The sequence below is a fragment of the Berghia stephanieae genome, chromosome 2 (assembly GCF_034508935.2).
Source record: "Berghia stephanieae isolate SIO BIC M18660-M18661 chromosome 2, UCSD_Bste_1.3, whole genome shotgun sequence".
Taxonomy (NCBI): Eukaryota; Metazoa; Mollusca; class Gastropoda; order Nudibranchia; family Aeolidiidae; genus Berghia; species Berghia stephanieae.
This window is the reverse complement of record NC_088361.1, coordinates 64526576-64543609: the sequence shown is the minus strand read 5'-3', so window position 1 is coordinate 64543609 and position 17034 is coordinate 64526576. Positions and strand designations below refer to the sequence as shown.

Below are 17034 nucleotides of genomic sequence, written 5' to 3'. Positions count from 1 at the left end.
TCTTATGAGCAGCCTTAAGAGGATACATTATTATCAACCATGGCATATGATGAAAGAAACCCTTGCTTTGCTTGTGGTGAGGGAATAATTTCCATATTCATGTTGGCAACTGAGCAATACCATGAAATATTGCAGCAATTAATTACCATCAGTGGCATCACAGATTTCCCCTGACCGCTACCTGTTACACACATGGGCTGACCCCACTAATGGGGTCGAGTTGACCTAGCACTAAAATACCGCTCAGAGGGGAAAATGCCACGCAGTGCATAGCTTTCTGAGTAAGTCGAAAATGCATCATTTGACATCAAAATTCTTAAAAATTTTGAGAATAAAAATATTTTTTTTGTTTTCCATCTGAAATTGTGGTTTTCCATTCCCATTTATTTGCATGTCTGTAATGCTATAAAAGTTTCTTTTGTATATGCTCATTAACATCACAGGCCTGTAAATCTTCCGTCTATTGTCGGATTTCCGACAGTACGATTTTGCTCTATAAGTGCTAATATTTTAAAAAAATAATACTAATAGTAAAAATAAAATTCGTAGCGTCAAAGAACAGAACCAATAAAAAAGAAAATAAAGGACTTTTATTTCGTTCCTAAAAAAAATCAGATTTTATTCCATTTCAAATGCCGACTTAAAAAAACAAAACAAAAAAACTTTTTATTTGTCACATCAAAGACAAAACAAGACTTGCCGTCTATAATATTATCATGCCACCTACATGCTCTGCTAGACATGGATGTATTCACTGCCTGGCTACTGTGCCACAGCCAGCGAGAGAGAGGTCGCGAAGTTCGCGCGAGCGTCTTCACACACACACCTAGTCAGTAAATAGCGCACGCACAGAAGTGTCAAACCGGACCGGAAGGTTTCTCTCTATTTTGCTACCTACACACACGCATATCTCTGGTTCTCATATCTTTTTCTCTATATTTTATTGGTTCCGTCCGGATGTGAGACGGAAAAAAAATAATGCGAAATAATTATTTTTCTTCGAAATATATATTCTTCTTCGAAAGCTGTCACAGTCGTCCCACCACCTCCTCTTCTTCTTCTTCGTCTTCTTCTTCTTCTTCTTCTTCTTCTTCTTCTTCTTCTTCTTCTTCTTCTTCTTCTTCTTCTTCTTCTTCTTCTTCTCTTCTTCTTCTTCTTCTTCTTCTTCTTCTTCTTCTTCTTCTTCTTCTTCTATAAGAATTAATCCAAATAAACAAAAGAATCAGCATAAACATTTAACACAAACAGGAGCCAAGATACGCATCCTTCAAAAGAGTAGGAATTGTTCTCTTCCTTTCATTTTACAACTAACTCAGACCTGTGCCCTCAAATAATTGGGATTTTTTTTTTTGGAACCATAAAATAAGGACCTCGTTATAAATAAGTAGGGTAAAGTGACATGATTTGACTAGTCAATTGACGTGTCATATCTGTGTTGTGTCCATATTTCTTCCTGTTGTGTCTATTTTTGCGTGTTCAAAAAGTTCCGACAATTTTTTCACCAACCATTTACAGACCTGACATCAACCCACTCGGGTTGAGTCACTTCATTTGAAGAAGAAAAGTGGATAATATTGCCTGAAAACAAAAGTTCAGTGACCTGTAAATGTGAAAAATTTTAATACATTTTGTCCTTTCCAAAAATGCTATGATCCAGTAAAAATGTTATACTTCAAGAAATTCTTAAATTTAAAGAGCTATATGAGTTCAAGGTGATGGTGACTTTGTCTTAACGCATGTTGTTATACCAAATTTCATCAATTATAGTACATGTTTTAGTTGTCCAAAAAAAAACAAACATTAATGTTCTTAGAGAAAGGTCTGTATTAATAAATGTAAATCATATAATTTATCTTTCTTTTTTTCTTTTTGTAGGAGTCCTTGTGTAGGATTTATGAGATTTCTTAAGCTGTTCTCAAGTTTCAACTGGAAAGATGACATTCTCATGGTCAACTTTGGTTCAGAATTTTCTGGTAAGTCTATTTTATAGATTAAAAAAAAAGATTTTTTGTTTTGTTAAGTATTTTATTATTTACATAGCGCGTTTCTTGCTGACTGTGTTACAACGTTATTTTACTGCAAAAAGTAAGCCCCAAAAATTAAATGGAAGGATTTTTCTAGCATGGAACACCTTGACTTTTTTATTTTGTGTTTTAATTGCCACTTCTTTGACCATTAAATAAGAGAATTGATATCATCTTGAATAAATGTTGCTCAATTATTTTATTATTTTTGTATCATTTGAAACAATATGCATTTTGCAACCATCTAAGCGTATTTCTCTTGGAAAGACCTTGTCTTAGTGCCTTGGTGGAACTTAAAGATAGTCTGGACACACAGTTAGATAGCCTTGGAATAGGTACGGAAAACCCAAATTTAGATTATATAATTGTTGTCTTTAAGTTGCATTCAATAGGTAGAGCTTTTTTTCCTGATTAAAATGGTATAAAATTTATTAAATTTGATTAAAAATTTAAAAAGATATGTTATTTTGAAATTTGTAGAAAATCGCCCAAATTTGGGCTGCTTTGAAAGCAACCTTTTGTTCGTTTTCAAAATGCCATATTTTCATAAATATTCAATCCATACCTCTGTAACTTTCTAACAATACACATCTTTTTATAAACAATATGTGTATTTTTTTCCTGAGCTCAACTCTAAGTAAAATAGAAACAATTTGCCCCCAAAGTAGCTGACAAAGCCAAAATTGTCAATTTCAACGCGAACTTACGAAATATCAGCGATTGTGCCCCTTGCCTGAGCCGGTGTATGAGTGAAGGGAATACGGCAAATGTTGTAGTTGTAGTTTCGTTTTCAGTTGGCTGGTGAATGCAAAGCTATAAATCTTGCTTTCGTATACATCGTGTTAAAGCTGAGATTTTAAACTTTCAAATTTTTCTTAATTTTTTTTATCAATTTAAAGTTTTTAACTTGAAACTTCAAACTTTGAAAAAAAATCATAAAAATGCGAATCTGGTATCGAATGAAAGCTTGTTCAATTTTCTTTCTGATGCAGCCATTGACGTTACTATTAATAGCGCTGATGTGATCAGCCGAGCGGAGAGAAAAGACGACCGTCAGCTACGGTGTTCGAGTAGCGGAGCGCCGGTTCCATAATCGGTTCCATAGTTTATTCCTCTTCTTCAACTCAAAGCCATGAAATAACGGCAAATCCTATGAAAAAAGCATAAACATTTTTTAAAAGATGAAGATTTGAGATTTAATTTGACACCTTACACGTTTTATTTGACGGACTGAAAATGAGAAAAAGAGAGTGACGATTTGAGTTGAAATTCTTGGTTTGCCAATAAAGCCATGACTCGATAAGAGGGTTTGCCGTACCTACTTGGAATCTACCACTGTTTCCTGTCTTAATTAGGAATGCTTGAAAGTGCAGGTCTATATTTTTTTAGCTTTGCCATCTTTTTCCGTTTTACTGGTTTTAAATGACATAAATCTGTTGTAAAGTAGCAATGACTATCCCACACAAATCTTTGGGCCTCTTTTTCGCTCACGAAGTGCCCAAATTCGCGACAAAATATGGGACGACGTACGTACATGCTACACACGTTCCGTACATGCTATTTTAAAAAATTAATTATGACGCTGTTTATCGATGAATATGACTGAAAGTTGACACACAGTTAGAAGAGAGGTCATTTTAGATTATGTCAAGCGACACAACTCGTATGATTACCAGAAGACCGTTAAAAATAGATTTTTACTCTTTGGAGTACAATATTTCTAAAACTACAAAGAGGAGAGATTTTGTCGCTCATAAGGTTATATATGCACATTTCTTCTATTTATATTTCAAATTCCACTGGATTATGATAAGTACTTTTCCCGTATTCTCACAAAACATCAACCCAATTTGCATTTCAATGAGTGAAAATATGGAGACAGCCATTTTGCTCCCCCATCGCGCGACACGAAAATGATGTGAGCGAGGCAAGGCTGCTAGATGGCCAGACTTTAACCTGACCAAATTTGACTTCAAAAGTGGCTAAATAGAAAATCATATGGCTTTCACTATTAAGACTGGCCCACTTAAAATGAACTAAATTTTAACAAACAGAAAATTGAATAGACTAGGATAAATGTCACTGTGATAAAAATAGATGAATAAAATTTAATAAAAGAAACAAAATTATATATTTGGCCACACATGTGACCATCTGGCAACCTTGTTCGCGATGACGGATGACACAAATCCTCGCACGCTTTATTTTAATTAAGGTATTGTTTCATTGTAATGTCATATTATGTCATAGGGATAGAGTCATTGCTATGTAAAGGCAGTAACACTACAAGAAACAAACAAGACCCAGCTAGCCAATCCGTTCCTGGGTGGACAAACTAACGAGGTCTGGTAGACCAGATGCTCTCATTATTAGGCATTGTAAGGAAATGCCTTTGCGTTTATGGCGCTGTAGGGAAGTACCTGTGGTATGCACGACTCAGGACATCCAACCTTATCTTGATTTATTTCTTTTGTCACTCTAAAACGTGAGGGTGTAGCATTTCCGTCGTGTCTTAGAGTCTGATCTTCGACATCCCCAATTTAATCCCTGACGTTATCGGAGCTGCGAATGGCCATTGTCTCCATAGACCATGGTTTACTTCGTGACGATCCATCCATCGTACGCGCTTTGTATTCATTTAGGGGTGAACATGTTTAGGGGGAGAAGAACATTAAATTACAACACCCACCCCATTTCGCCTCGAGTTTTTTCCATGATTCATGCGAATAGGGATGGTAAAGATAGTGACTTTTAATTTCATCTTCAGTTCTGCTGTAAGTCCGTGGTGGAGAAGGACGTTTTGTATTTTCTGTTGTGAAAGTCCATAGTAACGTTCTATCACGGCTTCTAACTCCTGTCTCTGTTGTGAGACAGTATTACCAAACAGAAATTAATGTTGTTTGATTTCTTTTTGAGTAGTGCTCTGTTGGTGAGAGATTTCAGTGTTATTTGTAATCTATTGAAATATTGTGTTCGGTTGTGATTATCGGCATTTCTGATTTAATTGATTGTTTATGATAATAGTGATACCCGAGTTTCCAGTGCTATTTTGCGATGTATCAATTATCCGGTTAAATACTGAGTTTTATGTTAGTGTTGATATTTTTAAGAATTGATTTTCATTGTTTTCATTTTCTTTCCCAAATCTAGAGATCTGGCCTTTCTTTAACTTTTTTGTGACTTTACCTGACCATCAAGTAACCTTTATGTGACTCATTGTAACCTCAATGAACATTGACTATAACGTATAACCTTTAGTAACAAGAACTGAAACTTATTACTTAATGAACAAAAACAAGAACTGAAACCTGTTACAAAATATACCTAATAACTTACTGTGACCTATACATGATTTGAAAAACAATCCATTGTTTGATAACAGACATTGTCTGGAACCGAATACATTGGTACTGTGTGTCATTCATTTGGACATTTAGCTCATCAATAACCCACTCTTGGAATAACACACAGGCAACTACAGCACGTAGAATATCATCTGCACACAGACGGAGATAAGTTGGGGACCCTGAGGTCATACAAACTAAATAATCATGTTTTTCTATCATTATTCATATATCATTTAGCTTTATATTCACATCATTCACGTCTATCACCAACTCATCATATCTGTCAATCATTAGTTTCATCAATATTATTTTGACATTTATCCTTTTATCACTGACTATATTATCAATATCATAATTCTACTCAGAAGCGTCATCTTGATAACATTCATTACATCAACATCATCATCATTATCATCATCCACCATACCTTCTTGATTCATCTGCTATATTCATTCATATACATTTCATTTATATCCAGCTCATTACATTAATTAATAAACACTTCATATCATATACACTTAAATCTCGGACTTGTTGTGTTCATAATTTGTGAATCTTTGGCAGTCAGCCTCACCCCCCCTTTTTGTTATTTTTTTTTATATAAGTGTCGCCGTCTGGGTCCGAACCGTGCACACTCGTGCCCTGACCGTGTGACAGGCATTATGAGTATATATATATATATATATATATGTAACCATTTTATAGCAAAATTTGTATATGAGGATAAATATGTAAATTTTAAATTCCATTTTTATAAATACCATTTCTACTAGAACAAGACTACACAGATGTACCAAAGAATTTCAAGGAAACACGAGTTGCCTTGCCGGCCATGTGTATTGCAACTCCAAAGGACAAGAAAGGAAATGTATGGACTTCAGAAAAACCTGAGCCTTTCATTCTAGAACGCCTGGTTATACTGGCTGCAGCATCATTGGAGAAACTGGAGAGCCAGTTGATGTCTGTTGATATTCATAATGATTTCAAGGTTGGTAATGCTGTCATCAATAGCCATTCGATGTACACAGTATTTTATGGGTATTTATTTCTTTTACAGTGCAGGGTGCATATATCGACTTTGAAGCGACAACTGTAAAGGATTGATAAAAGTGTTAATAATAAAGCAAAGCCAATGGAAAATGGAAAGCTGCAAGGCAATCAAATTATAAATGGCCTTCAGATTGGCCATTGCATGAAGATGATCTGCTTCTGTTGACAACAGCATCAAGTTAAGGGTTTTGTTAGACAAAGCTGTGCAGGATCTTGATTACTGCAATACTTTGCTTGACTCAGATTGTATAAGCAGGACAGTTTTTTAACGTCTATTATCATAATATTCCTTTTTTGCCGTATCAGGAGCAATTATGTTAATGGAGACTTTCCCACCAATTTCAACAATTTGGTCAATGTTGACATCTGGCTTCGTCTCAATAATGAGAAGTAATGGAGCCGTCATAACAGACATCTAACTTCTAAACATTGTGGCAAGCATTGATAGGGGTTCCTTATCCTCGCCATTGGATTTTATTGGCTGGTAGTATGCTTTATCCTATAGTATTAGTTAAGTATGCTGCAGATTTATTTTTGGCCTTATCAATAAAATTGGGATGTTGATATGAAAATTTTCTGATCAAATCTGCATCAGTGTCAAAGATCTTTAATTCAAAAACAAAACAAACAAACATAAAACAAAAGGAGAAAGAAAAAGCTCTACAAGACTGAGGCTTAAGTGCAATGTTGAGACGAGTTTTGTCAATATACAACTGTGGTACTATATTTAAAAGGGACTGGAAATAATGTCTGAAGAATCACGTGAAGAACAAATTAAGAACAATCTATCTCAGTTGATGGAAAATTATTTCACATTTCTTTGATTTGCTTTGTATTAATGTTTGGTGTAATTTAAGTATGAAATGATATCAACATTTATAATTTACGGAGTGTCTATTCGTCCTTCAGGTCGTATTCTTAAAAAGTGTCTAGCCGACCTTCAGTGCTTTTGCAAATGAGGTAGGCGTGAAATACGCACAAGGCAATTGACAGAAAGGCCGTTGTTTATATTTGTGACCCATCGTCTCAAAACGGTATTATGTCGGAACGGACCACATGCTTAAAAGCCGAATTTAATGTTAAACTGGTCAAAAATATAAATTGTTGGCATTCGAACCATACAATATGGTCGCTATTCTCCTCAATAAATCATATAAACTCAAAATAAGTCTAATATTTCTGACTATAAATTAAATTTTCAACATCTTAACAAACCAGACTTAATACCGTTTTTAGGCGAATGGTCACATTTGTCACCGTATTTTTATATGTATTAAATTCAAGGTTATTGCCCTCCCATAAATCGCATTGTTATTACAGTGACCTATATAATGTCACTGCTTTCGGGGCTTTTTGTGTGCGCCCATGTTACCTATGTAATTAACTGGAATTACAAAATTGGAGTGTTCAGTCCTTCACGTCTTCACTTTTTTAACGACTGTTGAAACATAAGCATTGTTATGAGTATGAGTAGAAAAGAAAGCATATTCTTCTCTCTTTCTCTCTCTCTCTCTGTCATATTTTCCCCCTTTTATCTCTAATTTCTTCTCTCCCTCCATCAGTTTCTTCCTTTGTATTTTCCTCTCTTTATCTCGCTATCATCCTCTTTCATTTCTTCACACTCTCTCTTCCTCTCTCTCTCTTGCTCTGTCTGTCTTTCTTTCCCTCTGTATTTCTCTTTCTCTAACATACTCTCTTCTCTCTCTTTCTCTCTCTCTCTCTCTCTCTCTCTCTCTCTCTCACTATCTATCTATCTCTTCTAATTTCTTACTCTTTTGTTTTCTTAAAAACTTTTCTTTCTCTTTATCAATCTCTCAATTTTATTTCCCTCCCTCCCCTCCCTCTTTCTTTCTTGACTTTTGTCACATTTCTTTTCTCCTTGTCTCTCATTCTTCTTCCTCTCTCATATTTTCCCCCATAAATCTCTAATATTCCCTATGTCGGGTTGTCTCTCGCTCCTTTTCTGTCTATTCCTCTATTTCGTCGTCTTCTCTCTCTCTCTCCGACAACGCTGCCAACTCATTTTACACCTGAGTATGGTGAGAAGTGTGTAAAGAGACTTTTTCCAAGGACTCAACTATGCACCGAGCGAGGGTCGAACTCAGGACCTTCCGACCCAAAAGCGAGTGTCATGCATATCTCTATCTATCTCATTCTCTTTCAGTCTTCCTCTCTCATTTTCTCTACCTCCATATACATATTTTACACACACACACACTCTCTCTCTCTCTCTCTCTCTCTCTCTCCCCCTCCCTCTCTGTATATCTTTCTCTATGTCTGAGTGGTCTCAAATGCGTTTCATCTGGGATCTGATATCAAATACTCCTCTCCTTTCACCTTCTCTGACCCATTATTGTTTTTAAAAAAGGAAAAGAAAAGAAGAAAAAAAAAAGTGGACACCGACACAGAAACGCCGCACCCTGCGACTGCAACATCATAAATTATTACCAATCCCTCTCACTCCACCACTACCCCCTTAAAAAAACACACACTTCCTGGCCATCTGTCACTGCTGTTTATTAATTTCTTCATAAAATCGGATCACTTAGTTATAGTGCTGGAACCCAGCAAGTGACTGACAGCAGCAGTTTCATGCTGTAAATTGGCTACCTGGACGGGGATTCCCCTTTTTGAGGGTTAAGACGCAAAGTATTGCATTTTAGTGATGTAATATAACACCATATCTAGATGACCACTTACATTACAATAATATTAACTTATGGAACAGACAGTACTACTTTCACTTGTTATGTTGGTTCTTTTTTCGGAATATTGCCCAGCTTTAGTGTGAAGGACGAATAGTGCAAGCAACACTATTTGTCCTTACGTACGGCAACGACGGTTGATGCTATTCGACCTTAAGGACGAATAGGGCTACCCTATAATTTATGAGATAGAACGTGCTCTGGTTTAAAAAGAAAAAAAAAACATTTATTTTATTATGATTATGATAGAAATTCCTTAAATTACAATTTTATTCTTCCTAAATTTTTTAATATATCTTTTTCTTTAAAGGACTCTCTTTGATTTGATTTATTTATTCGTTCCACAGCAAATTTTCCGGCCACCTGTTGATCATTTTGATTTTACAATAATCCTGGAGAAAATGCTGAATGTTGCATCACATCAGCGGGTGGATGCTAAACATGGACGGTTTATACCACCTTATACTAAAGACCCAAATCAGAAAAAGGAAATTCTGCCAGTGGTGGACTTTGATGTCTTTCTCAAATTTTTTAACGAATTACAAGTAAGAAAGTAATTTTATTGATAATTTGCTTCAACTTGGATGACAGAATATTATTCCTTCATCCTCTTCTTGTCCACTTCCTCCTCATCCACCTCTGTCTTCTTATTTTTCTTCCTCTCCTTCTCCTTCAACATCTTCTTTGTTGACCTACTACTACTAGAACAACTACAGCTGCTTCTGTTGCTGCTGCAACAGTGGTATTAATGATAATGATTGTGATGAGAAGCAATATTAATCATCAGCCAATTGGAGCAAGCGGGTGGTTGGATGGGAGCATCACCCTTGAATCATATACCTATGATGTTCGCATGGGTGTACGATCCGATAGTGATGTCGTTTCTTCTTCTCTTTACTAGCCTATCCTGCTTCTTTTGTTTGTGATTGTATTTTTGACAGGGGATATTTTTTTTCCTGTAAATCCTCTGCCTGTTTGTTCTTGGTTATTTATAATTTAGCTTATGATATCTTTAGGTTATGCTTTTGATTGACATTTGTACTATTTTTGTTAGATTGCTTGTTTTTTTGTTTCAGCGGTCTCTCATATAACCTCAATTGTGTTGGAAGAGACCTAAAGCAACAAACAAACAAACAAACAAACAATTGGAGCAAAACAAAAATGAAAAAAAATAGATAGTTGATAGTGGTCTTAACTCCATATAAACTATTTTATTAGAAAGTTGAGAAAGACTTGAGTAAAGATGACAGAGGAGGAATATTCCAAATTATTCATCTTAGCTGCTTGGCTGAAATTGATATTGATCCATTGTTATTTCAAATTCCTTAACTTTCTTTCAAATTTTAAATTTTAAAAAGCTATACAGTTATAGATTTGATTGTTTTTAAAGAGACCACACTTTTTTTTCTAATACCTCATGAAAGAAAAAGCCAATTATGGTGGTAATTTATGCTTGAAATGAAAAAAAATGATTAGTCTATATAGATCATGTACATGGTCCTGGTACATTCAAAGTCGTTCATAATCCCACATTTATTCCACTATCAGGTAATTTGACTGGGTGGGGTTCCTGATCTCCCATAGTGGGTAGAGGGGCTCTTACTGTGTCTTCTATCTCCTGATATCTGTTTTCCAACATGCATTGTCTTTGTCTTGAAATGAGATTGGTTTTGTTCTGGCACTGGCTGGGAGGGAAACAGTCAAATGTAAAGGTAGAGAGAGAGAGAGCTCTAATAATGACCTGAGTTAGAGACGATCTTTTTTGGGATCGTGGATAGCTCATACGGTAGAGTCACGCCCTCACCGGCCAGGCAGAGTTGTCGTACCAGTAAGGTTGTGGGTTCAAACCCCCATCACCACCGCGAAAAAAATGTTTTCTGGCACTTTCCTACTCACTTCATCTCTTGTTGTTAGGTACCAACATAAGTGCCTGCTCCACTCACTTTTCTGAATTAAAAATTCACCCCAAATACAGGAGAATACTCAATTGTTTCTGTTATATTATAAGTTTGTGTTGAGAATATTGGCTATTAAGCTTAATTGCTGGCCAACTAACTTCGCGGAGGTTGTGTGTGTTGGACCCACAATCTCAAGTAGTCGGTGAGAGAGAGAGAGAGCTCTAATAATGACCTGAGTTAGAGACGATCTTTTTTGGGATCGTGGATAGCTTATACGGTAGAATCACGCCCTCACCGGCCAGGCGGAGTTGTCGTACCAGTAAGGTCGCGGGTTCAAACCCCCATCACTGCTGCGAAAAAATTTTATGCTCTATTGTCTTCTGGCACTTTCCTACTCACTTCATCTCTTGTGGTTATAATAATACACCAGGGATGCCACTTTTCCGGTTTTAGCCGGAAATCCGTTTTTTTTTTACCACCAGCCGGTTTTAATCCGGAACCTCCGGTTTTTGTCCGTCGTCACTATTCAAAATCGAGATTTGAGCCGGAACTTTTTTGCCGGGTGAATAATTTGGGCTATCACCGCCGGTCGAATATTTGGGCACCTAAATGGTAGTTTATCTATGCCCATCCCCATCACAATTCCTCCTTTTTTAAAAAAAAAAATTTGATAAATAAACAGTGATTTGAGAATTTCTCAGAAATTTTCCGCTGAATTTGCCGTGTCAAACATTTCCCTCAAAACCACAAAATCACCATTATGTCTTATGTCATATTTTAACACCAGTGCAATAGTCTCGTGAAATTTAGTGACGGTCCCGTTTTTATGACGTCGGGCCAGACTGAATGGCACCGGATGTCACAATTGACACAGACGACCAGTGGTGTTCTTTGATTAGCAAGTTGATGGTTGAAGGGGAAGGGGGGGGGGGGGGGACAAATCTCTCTCTCTCTCTCTCTCTCTCTCTCTCTCTCTCTCTCTCTCTCTCTCTCTCTCTCTCTCTCTCTCTCTCTCTCTCTCTCTCTCTCGCAACCATCCATTTAATCTTTACAAAAACTAAATTTATGTTTAATGATAAGAATGGATTTATACTAGTAATAGTAATATATTACATAATACCAATACAAAACTATGTTCCTGTTATTTTTACACTTTGCTTGCGTTTGACCGATGGACGGAGACATTTTCCTCCTTTTTGACAAATTGCTATTATTATCACTGAAAAAAAAAAAACACTCACCAAAACCACTACATCATCTCTACCACCACTACTATTACAACCACCACCACATCATCATCCCTACCAACACTACTACTACAAATAACACCACATCATCCCTACCACCAGTAATACTACAACTACCACCACATCGTCATTCCTACCACAACTATTACAACCACCACCACACAATTATCTCCAAAAGACCACCACTACTACAACCACCACCATATCATCATCCCTACCACCACTACTACTACAATCACCATCACATCATCATCTCTAAGACCACTACTACTACTACTACTGCTACTACTACTACTACTACTACTACTACTACTACTACTACTACTACTCCTATCACCACCACATCATCATCCCTACCACCACTACCACATCATCCCTACCACCACTCCTACTACAACCACCACCACACCATCATCACTACCACCACTACTACAACTACAACCACATCATCAACCCTACTACCACTACTACAACCACCACCACACCATCATCCCTAGCACCACTACTACTACAAATAACACCACATCATCCCTACCACCACTACTACTACAACTACCACTACATCATCATTCCTACCACAGCTACTACAACCACCACCACACAATCATCCATACGACCAGTACTACTATAATCACTACCACATCATCCCTACCACCACTACTACTACAACCACCACCACATCATCATTCCTACTACAACCACCAAATGTAATTACACTTTCAATTTTGAAATTCTCCGAGTCGTGTCAGAAATTGCTGCGAGACAAATTTTGGATCGAATCTCAGTGAATTTGAGTGAAGTTTAAATTTATAGGTTATGGTTGCATGGGTGGGTCATGATCTTCACAATGAAAAATTTTCTCCTTTTATGTGACCAGTCATTCTCACCTCTGATAGCTATTGATATTAATTTGTCTATATTTTGTTTTCAGCACCTTATTTTATCAATTTGAAAACTGTTAACTCTCCTTTCTTTTGTGTGTTATTTGCTCTCAATTGCAATAATAAGTACTGAATCAATATTCCAAATTTGATATTTTTCAAATCCCTACAAAGCCCTTGACGTTGATTTGTATCTCGTCCGCCCAAGTTTTCAGGCTTTTTTTAATTTGCCTGGTGGCATCCCTGATACACTGCAAGACAAACGAATGTTCAGATGAAATCACCACATTAAAAAAATATTATACAAAATACTAAAAAGTTAAGCTGCATTTTTTAAATTCGCAAAAAAAAGCAAAAAACAAAACAAACAATTATAAATTTGCATTAGTCAATTCATAATCATCAACATTATTCCCTTTTTACAACTTTGCCTAACTAAGACCAAACATAATGGTGTTTTAAAAAATTTATTATACTTTGATATTGGTCTCTTTTTCTTCTTGTCAACAGGATCTGTATGGCAAGTTAGCTATTTTCTTCTTTGACCGATTTGGTGGTAATTTCATTGGTCTGGTCTGGAAGCCTCATGCATTTGAAAGAAAGGATTTTAAGGTTTGTTTGCTTTATATTATTGATTTGTTTTATTTTATTTTTATCATTGCTAGGGGCTGTCTTTATTTAACTTTCTTTTTACAGACAAGCTGATTGGTGGCTTCTGCTAGTGCTCAGTGCTAGCTTCAATTAATGGTATTGTCAATGATTTGGCTTAACAAAGTTATTGTTTTGTTTGTTTTTAAGGGTTTTATGGCGCTTGCAACACACTAGGGTCATATCAGCGCCAGTAAAAAGGAAGAAAATGGGATAGTAAAAAGTTCTAGAATTACAATTAAAGCACAAAAGAAAAGGTAAGACAAAGGGGAATTGGTTCAAATAGGGAACAGATATAGATTCCAAGAGCACACCGTCAAAGTACTTAGTTTGAGATCACCTAAAAGTCTCATCCAGACACAAGCACAGGTCCCAGCTAAGAGGAATACACTCAAATGTTTACTACTCATATAATATAATATGTAAACTAAACATAATACAATGCATAACAGAGAGGTGATTTAAAATATCAGCTCCCAAAACTATAACTATACATTCGACTATATCCCTCCCAGCCAAGGAACTTCGGCAAGGATCAGGACAAAACTAAGTAATCTCATTCCAAGACAATGACAGGAAACAATTGGAAAACGGGTATGGGGGGATAGAAGACACAGCATGTACCTCCCTGCCCACTATGGGAGGTTAGGATCCCCACCCAGCAAAGTTATTGTAAAACCTTACTGATTACTAGACATTATCATGTTCATTCACTCTGTATTTGATTGAAAATGATGCCACTCCTGACCTTTTCTTGATTTTATTTTTCTTTATCAGCTTTTACTTTATTAGTCCTTTTTTTTTTTTTGGGGGGGGGGGGGGGGGGGGGGGGGGGCGTAAACATATTTCATATATTCATTTAAATAAAATGTAAAAATTCTTTTCTTTTGCAGTTGTCCAATTTTGCAATGCACCGACCTGTTGACAATGAAAATAAAGTCATGTTGAATATTACCAAAGAATCAATCCTTGAGGACATCCGAACCTTGGGATCTAATATTGTAAAAGCCATCACCTCCAAACCCATGCACACATAATGGCATATTTCACCATCTTATGATGCCGTACAAATATTTTTTTTTTCCCAAGACATCATTTGAAATGTTTTGTTTTTAATGGTGAAAATACAATGCGCAAAAAATGTTGTGGTTTATTTTGATAATGGTTAAAATAAGCTGGAAACTATCAAAATGTTACACAGTGTCACTGTATCTAACCAATATTTGAAAATTAAGAACTTTGTTATAAATTCAGTTGAAGTGAGATTATGGGAGTTCCCCGGGCGAATATACTTGTTTTCCAAGGGCTCTAAAGATGACTATTTGCCAAAAATGAGGCAGTCAGATGCGTTTCTTTTTCATTTTAGATCTATGAAAGATGAAAACCTTTCCTGTGATTACAATTTAAAAATTTTTTTTTATAGCAATTTATTTCAATTTTCAGAAATATCTGAAATTGCAAGTATGAATTGGCGTGTATCACTGTTGGGGAAGATCTCGTTTTGCTAGTTTTGAGAATCTAGCATCTTCCCTCTTATAGTTGGTACAGAAACGCTAAAGAAAACATGAGAGATAGTCTAATGAGCATTATGATTATTTGGCTAGGTAATTTTAGCAGCTACTATTGGCGTTTTGTGTGTGTGCGTGTGTGTTATATTTAGTGGGTCTGTGGTAGCAGTGTCAAAATGAGTCACACATCCTCTGTAATAATAAATAACATATGACAGGCATATTCATATATTGTAGGATATGCTACAATCTGCACACTTTCAAATCTATGAACTGATGACAGTATGATATTTTAAAAACAATAATATGCGTAAAAATAAAATATCTATTATGCACATTTTTGATGTATTTTCATTTATTTAAAAGTATTTTAATTTTAAGGAAGGATCTGCTCTCAGCTGTTTTTTTTCTTCTGAGTAACTGTAGACCCTCTCCTTAACTTCCACCGTCTTACTCCACCCAGGACAGGTCACTGTTACCGTGTCTTCTAATTCTATCCACTTATATTTTCTTATCTATAGTCCGTTCCCTTAATGGAAAAATTGTGCAAATCGTGTAACCAGCATGAAATTTTCACACAAAATGCAGAATTTTATGAGGATTTCGAAAATAGGTGGCTCCAAGTTGAAAAATAGCTGGAACCAAGAGTTATTGCCCTTTAAAGGTGACAAAATGCATTAAAAAAAAAAAAATTTTCCTCAAAAATTTAGTTTTATTAATATTTTATAACAATGTGGATATTTTGTTATTCCGTTGCGTACTCTGGACTCACAAATATTTTTCCATTTGAATTTTATTGAAATATATAAGAAAATACGAAATTCAATTGGGATTTTTCAGGAATTAGAAAAAACATATATCTCCTTCCTGGAAACTGTTTAAATAGTTTAGAATCTGACATATATTTGAAATGCCATGCATTTCAAAAACATTTTTTAATCTTCACATCCTCTAAAATTTAGCAATATTAATTTGATTTTAAAAAAAAACAATAATAGACAATTCAACTGCCAAAGCAAGTACCCCTTCTCCTCCCGACACACACATTTACAATCACTCTCAAACATAAGAGTACAATGTATTTCTATCATATAGCAAATAACACGTTTAAATTTTGATATATTGTACAAAACATATTTATTCAATGAAGAATTGAACCATTTAAAACATTTTTTTCTGTGTACATATTTAGCAGCAGCATTACTATAGATTTACATCCCTTTTTAATTACATTGTTGAAAACATACAATTGAAAAACGTGTTTAAAGTCAATCATTGTCTCTAGAACATTGACCATTGCAGGCACATAACAGAGTACATGGAAGAGATGCCTTAACACAATTGCATCTTTTGGAGCATCCCTTTGATGAACAGTTACATTTAATCAGATTTTGTGAGTCATGTATAAGGTCAGTCAAAGTGGACCACCTTCTTTCCAACCAAAATCTGATTTGGAAGGAAGACTAGGGTCTTTAGCAAGAGGGCGTTTCCATACATAACCAGCTTGGTAAACTGCTCGATTTAAATGCTGTTTGAGAGATTCACGAGTTGGTGGCATATTGTCTGGAAGGCGTGACTTTTTTTTGTAAAAAGTTCATGCCGGCATTCATTGACAGCAGATAAGTTGGTTGCTCTGTCAAACAACAGACAAATCTCTGGATGATGTTGAAATGGCTGGCTATATCTTCCTTAGAGGGTTGATTAGCAAGAGCTTTAAATGATTCTG

The 17034-nt window shown here is 35.8% G+C and overlaps 1 protein-coding gene across 2 annotated transcripts in view; it reads left to right on the top strand.

Moving 5' to 3' along the window:
• Positions 1-15645, top strand: part of LOC144965339 (nucleolar protein 6-like) — a 58103-nt gene extending 42458 nt beyond the window's left edge. For both annotated transcript variants that reach the window (XM_078900583.1, XM_078900584.1), the window contains exons 19-23: positions 1876-1973; positions 6145-6359; positions 9474-9671; positions 13663-13764; positions 14694-15645. In XM_078900583.1, the coding sequence (XP_078756709.1) occupies positions 1876-1973; positions 6145-6359; positions 9474-9671; positions 13663-13764; positions 14694-14837 (757 nt within the window). In that variant the 3' untranslated portion in view covers positions 14838-15645. The remainder of the gene's footprint in view (positions 1-1875; positions 1974-6144; positions 6360-9473; positions 9672-13662; positions 13765-14693) is intronic.
• Positions 15646-17034: the final 1389 nt, after the last annotated feature.